The sequence below is a fragment of the Mustela putorius genome, unplaced genomic scaffold (assembly GCF_011764305.1).
Source record: "Mustela putorius furo isolate JIRA1106 unplaced genomic scaffold, ASM1176430v1.1 tig00003845_pilon_pilon_pilon, whole genome shotgun sequence".
Lineage (NCBI taxonomy): Eukaryota > Metazoa > Chordata > Mammalia > Carnivora > Mustelidae > Mustela > Mustela putorius.
In genome coordinates, this window is record NW_025421998.1 from 95,851,771 (window position 1) to 95,858,418 (window position 6,648).

Genomic DNA, 6,648 nt, shown 5'->3' on the forward strand with positions numbered 1-6,648 from the left:
GACAATCTGAGGATAAAGGTTAAAGCAAAGGAAGTGCTCATACAAATGTAGTTCATGGGTATATAATTGATACAACTGTTCTGACGAACTGACAACATTAGCTGAAGCTGGATTTGCGCATGATCTGTGATGCAGCTATTCCACTTTTAGGTAACAGAAATGGATGTACATGACAGAGGGCTGAGTGTGACTCTGTGTGTGTGTGTGTGTGTGTGTGTGTGTATGCGTATGTGTGCCACAAACTAGAAACAGCTTAATGTCTATCAATAGAATTAACACATAATTTATGTAATTTGAGATGATCAAACTGGCTCATAAATTTGTGTTGCATTTATAGAATGTGGGAGCAGACATCTAGACACTATCAAATTAAATAATTTGATAGTGCCCAATTAAAAGCCTTCCGATAGTGAGAAAAGTCTCACCATATTTGGTATTAGTTGTGAAGAGAATATCTGACCAACAAGAGAATCGTGTTACAGGCGTTTTTGCTAGTAGGGCCCCCCAGGTAATCCGTGAATAATTGGGCACTTTGGGGTCAAAGACCTTAGTCTTGAGTACATCGATAGAAAGTCGTGGGCAAGTTGTAATTTCTCAAAGAAAACTTCAGCAGAATTGGGAGAATGTCTCCAGGAGAAACTGGAGCTTTGGATTCTCTTCTCCTGTTTCTAGGTTAGGAAAAACTAAATTCTGATTCATAAATTCTTTTAAAAAAATAAGTGAGAGTTTCAGGTGAGGAAATCACCATTCAGAGAAGAAGTAACAGAAGCCTAACAAGGACAGCATAATTGGCCTGTAGAGATTGTCTCTCTGAGGGAAAGGAGAATTACTTTTCCAGATCCCACCTCTTGCTCAGACCTGCTCTTCCTGGGGCAAAGATCACCTCCTGTCCTGGAGGTAAGGTCGGCATACTCAGAGGTGCTCCGCTGGCTTCTTAGGACCGCGGTCAGGACACCTCTGTTTCCTTCACACACAACTTCTTCCTTGGTGCAAGTGACAATTGGATTGAGTCTGGTTACTAGAGAGATAAATGTCCCATTTTGGCAACTGGTTTAAAGAAAAACATATATGTGTGTGTGTGTGTGTGTGTGTGTGTGTGTGTGCATAATTAATTTTTTTTGAAAAAGCATTGCTTTCAATTTAAGTTCTGGTGTAGTTAACATACAGTATTATGATATATCTATATAGATATAGATAACATAAGAATATAGATAACATAAAAAAAAACATATTTTGGGTAGCCAAACTGTGGAGAAAGTTCTTCCGGATATTTCTGAGAAATGCAGCACGTATCACAGGGCTTTGGCTGCATCTGTGGGAAGCACCGGGCTTAGCTACTACAGATGGTGCCCCATCCACCACTCTGTATTCTCCAGCACCAGCCCACTCCTAGAAACCTGCACCAGGGGACGGGTTTTAAATGACCAATGGTCAGAAGGTGATTTCATCTGGATAGCTGGCTTCAAACTTTCTGTTGTCCCAAACAGTGTCGGTATGCATAAGAAAGTGGGGGTGGGTGGATTCTTGCTGTGAAATCGGTTGCAACACCTCCACCTTACTTTTGAATCTGCTTTAAACTTTTATATGCATATCAAATTTTCAAAAATGTTTTAAACTTTTGTTTTTAACCTCCTTTTTTTTACTAAATCATTCCCATTCCTATTGATTTATGTACTTACTCCACTCTCATTTCTATTTCCCTCCCTCCAGTGAATTAGGATAAACTTGAATGTATGATCCCTTTAGACAGACGGAGAAACTAGGTAATGAGAATTGAACTGGGAAATGTATGTTTATTGGCAAAGAAGTTCATTCATTCCCATAGAGAGGCACTTTAAAAACCATGAAGATGATACGGAAACATGATATGCTAACCATGAGTGTTTCTGTTTTAAAAAAATATTTTATTTTCTTATTTGAGAAAGGATGAGCAGGTGATAGAAAGAGAGCAGATTCCCTGCTGAGCAGGGAGCTGGATTCAAGGCTAGATCTCAGGACCCTGAGATCATGACCTGAGCTAAAAGCAGACCTTTAACTAACTGAGCCTCCCAGGTGCCCCTGAGTGTTTCTATTTGTAATCCATACCTTCCTAGACTTTTAAGGGGGAATTCATGACCTAAAATCAGGCATTACTACATTTTAAAATCAAGCCCTTAAGTAATTATTAGTTTCTGAGAAGTGAAAAACTCCAAACTCCATGAGATTATCATATTTTGAAACAAATTGTCCTAATTTGGTGTCTGAGAATACATTACTTATCAGCTACCTCCAGCATTCGTTGGTTTTCATTTTGTTTTGTTTTTCCTTGTAGTTTCTGCTGGTCAAGCTCCTTTACCTGACTTATTTCATATAATGTCGCATCATCGGAGACTCCCTGTTCACCTTCCCAGGACTAGCTCATGAAATGTCTGTAAATGGTCAAGATCCATTGATGGTACCAGAATCAGATTTTTTCCCTGTACAGTCACTTGTTCCTCTCCTTTTTATGAGTACTTTGGCCCTGATATTTTTGTATCCCAACTTCCTTTTTCATTAGGAATAAAGAGGTCGGTTTCCTCTTTCTTTGACAGAAAATGATACAAAGTGACTTACTAAACGTTTGAAGCCCTGGAGTAAATTCTAAAGAATTAAAGAACACTTCATACTTCTATTTCTCCCCCGTGTTGTCACTTACATAAATTATCTCTTGGAGTGAGTATGGTTTATCAAGTCTGATTTAATCATTGAAAAAGGAAGGATTGGGGCACCTGGGTGGTTCAGTGGGTTAAAGCCTCTGCCTTCAGCTCAGGTCATGATCTCAGGGTCCTGGAATCGAGCCCCACATCCAGCTCTCTGCTCAGCGGGAAGCTTGCTTCCTCCTCTCTCACTACTGGCGATCTCTGTCTGTCAAATAAATAAATAAAATATTTTTAAAAAAAGTAAAAGGAAGGATTATTATCTGCAAATGCCCATATATACTTCTCTGCTGGCTAATCCAAACGTCTCAGGCACCTTGCTGACCTTACTGTCATGAATGCCCTCAACACACATTGTGATTTTCATAACATATTCAGTGGCACTTTCTGATCACAGACAGGAAGCAAATAATATCTCCTTGGGACAGCCGTGAATGAGTTTCACTTTCGCTATCCAAAGGACAGAGTAATTAGAGGATGTGGGAAATTGAGAGTGGACTTTATGTAGTCCATGAGCTTTTTAGGAACCACTTGGGAATTGAATAAGATGTACATAAGATTATTAAGAATTCTACAGAGAAATTCTGAATACTGGAGACTTTGAGCTTTCTGAAATACTAATACATCAGCAGATCAGAAAGCTTGGAGATGTTATCAAGCAGACTAAGGTATTACCTTCTGGTCATGTAAGTTATGGTAAAGAGAGCATTAGCACAAGGATGGAATATAACAGTTTTCTAAGAGGGAAAATAGTCAGATATTTCAGATGGAGATAAAAGTAAGAGGAGATTAAAGGAAAAGATAGTCAACAGTCTTTTCACTGAGCTAATGCCAGTTAATGATGTTCCATCACGCTATCCTCTCCAAACCATAACTCTCACTACTGAGAAGATACACAGAGTCAGCAGAATATGCAGCCGGTTTCCCATCTTGTCTTGGTTAATCGGTGAATATGTGTGGCAAGTATCTGAGCTCCTCTCATTTATTGGGGAAGCTAGTTAATGCATCTTTGACTTTGATTTGTTTCTCCACAGACATACCCTGCCTATCAGTGCTATGCTGCTCTTCCATAGGAGGATGAAAATAATGTTACAGATTCTTTCCTCTTACCCTCTCACACAGATAACAGACAAACAGGTGAAGATTTCTCACCAAAACAGAGGCTGATTGCCTCAAGTCTTCATTCTTTACTTCCCTACCCTGAAACGTAATTTTGACAATTTGTTCCTACTGAAAAATCTATTTTATATTTGCTACCTCCTAACTTGCAACCTAAAATTTCTGATTTTAAAAGGGTAGAAATTTAGTATTTCATTTTAATAGAGACTCCAGAAGTAAAATAGTTAATTAAAAAAACAACCAGTTAATGCCTGTTAGACTCCATACAATATAGATTTTGAGGCACTGAGGAGGAAAATATTTGCATCCAACAGAAGTAAACAAACTTCATGCTTTGAAACTGATTGTAAATAAAGAGGCATGTTTTACAGTTAATCATTTTATCTTGAATGTCTAATCTAAGCATTTTCATAAAAATTTCCTATATAAGGAAGGAGAAGAGTTTTTCTCCTTCCTTGAATCTGACCCATATTAATGGGTTCTATTGTGGTCCCAAACCCTGAAGGAGACATAGAATCTGGGAAAGCAGGAAAGCACATAGTGCAATGTTGCATGGCTGTTTGGTCTGAATGATCTCATCAGACCCCCTGCCATCTTAAGTATCTGGTGTTCATTGATTTATAACTTGAATTTGGTCCTCAGAGGCTCATGGGCAGAGAAAACCAGACATGGATGAGTGAGTTCATTCTGCTGGGGCTGTCCAGCTGCTGGGACACCCAGCTGTCCCTATTTGTCCTTTTCCTGGTCATGTATCTGGTGACTGTGCTGGGGAACTTCCTCATCATCCTCCTCATCAGACTGGACAGCAAGCTGCACACACCCATGTACTTTTTCCTCAGTGTCTTGTCATTTGTGGACATCTGCTATACCAACAGCACTGTCCCACAGATGCTCGTTCACTTCCTGTCAGCCTGGAAGTCCATCCCATTCCACAGCTGTGTGCTCCAGCTGCTTATCTCCCTGGCGATGGGCAGCTCAGAATTCTTCCTGCTGGGAGCCATGGCCTATGACCGCTACGTGGCGGTGTGCCATCCGCTGCACTACACGGTCATCATGCACGGGGGGCTGTGCCTGGGGCTGGCTGCCGGCTGTGTAGGGGCTGGTTTCATGAATTCAATGATGCAGACGATCATCATCTTTCGGCTACCCTTGTGCCGTAATGTTATTAATCACTTTGCCTGTGAGATGTTGGCTGTGCTGAGGCTGACCTGTGTGGACATCTCCTTCAACAAGGTCATGGTGGCTATCTCAGGATTTCTGGTGATCATGCTTCCCTGCTTCCTAGTTCTTTTCTCTTATGGTCGTATAGTTACTGCCATTCTGCACATTCGCTCAGCCCAAGGACGCTGCAAAGCGTTTGAGACCTGTGCTTCCCACCTCACTGTGGTTTCCATGTGCTTTGGAACAGCCATCTTCACATACTTGAGACCCTCTGCTGGCTCCTCAGCAGAGCAAGAGAAGATGGTTGCCCTGTTCTATGCGGTGGTGACCCCAATGCTGAATCCCCTAATCTACAGCTTGAGGAACAAGGAAGTAATGAGTGCCCTGAGGAGACTGTTGGGAAAATTTAATAAAAAAAGGTAAAGATTAAAAACATTTTTTTCCTTCCTTCCAATAGCCCAAACAGCAATATTTCAAACAAAGAAGAAATGATTGGCATGCCCTTTACCCCAGATTTGCTGATAAGGTAGATCACAGTGAGCACGTTTCTGAAGACCAACTTTTCGTATTAGTCCATACTTTGATGATGTATTACTGTTCTATTATACATACAGTAAAAAAATTAAATAAATAAAAAGACTTCAGTTATTAAACTGGGGTCTGCTGGGTTAACTGTCCTTCTAGACCTCACATTCCCTCTTACCTTTTCTTATTCCTTCTGCATTTGCTCCTAGGAAATGCAGTGTGACAGTGAACGGTCTCATAGTAAAGACAGCCATCCTATACATGTTGACCCGCCCCCTCACCAGTGTGGCTTTGCCGTATGTGTTTAATATCTCTGACTTCCAGTTTCCTCAAATATAAGAAGTAATAATATTCAGTGTGTGTGACTATTTTGAATATTTTAGGTAATCTATGTAAAATACTTGGTAGAGTGGTGGTAGAGACATTCAACTATATTTAAAAATAGGTTTTAGGACACCATTATAGAGCCAAGCATTATGCAAACTTCTCTCCATTTACAATTACTAAAAATGAAAACTTTTTTCTTTTTTATTTAGAGAGAGTGTGCACATGGGGAGGGGCAGAGGGATCTGCTGAGAGAATCTTCAGCAGTCTCCACACTGAGCTGGAGCACATTGGGCTCCACAACTCAGGGCTGGATCTCAGGACACTGAGATCATGGCCTGAGTGGAAATCTAGAGTTGGATACTTAAGTGACTGAGTCACCTAAGGTCCTAGAAAGTGAATTTTTTCCCTCTGTTGTGTGGCTTTTGTAGATCCCTGTATTATGTCTGCTCCAGAGCCACAACATCTATCTATAGATCTCTCTCTCTCTCTCTCTGTCAGTCTCTGATCTCTTCATATCTCAATATCCATCTGTTATATATTTTTTAGCTCCAAGACAGACAAGATCTTTCTCATGAGTTCCAAACACATATACCCAATTTCTTGCTTAATACCTTCACTTATATCATGTGAGTTGCATTCTTAGCGATAGAATAATTGTCCAGAGCCATAAAAAAGAGAGATCTTGCCATTTGCCACAACATGGATGGCTCTAGACAGCATAATATTAAGTGAAGTAAGTTAGTCAGAGAAAGACAAATACCTATCCCAAGCTAATCCTTTCCTCTGCTCTAATACACCTTCACTGTTACAGCAAAAGGAGCCATATACACTCAGAATAATT

General features: G+C 40.3%; 1 protein-coding gene across 1 annotated transcript; it reads left to right on the forward strand.

The window, feature by feature from the left end:
• The first annotated feature begins 4,442 nt into the window (after positions 1 to 4,442).
• LOC101687588 (olfactory receptor-like protein OLF3) lies at positions 4,443 to 5,378 on the forward strand. The gene has a single exon (XM_004772100.1). The coding sequence runs from the start codon at positions 4,443 to 4,445 to the stop codon at positions 5,376 to 5,378; it is 936 nt and encodes a 311-aa protein (XP_004772157.1).
• Positions 5,379 to 6,648: the final 1,270 nt, after the last annotated feature.

What these genes read in the sequence shown, in the direction of transcription:
- LOC101687588 (XM_004772100.1), top strand. Translation starts at nt 4,443, where the DNA reads ATGGGCAGAGAAAACCAGACATGGATGAGTGAGTTCATTCTGCTGGGG.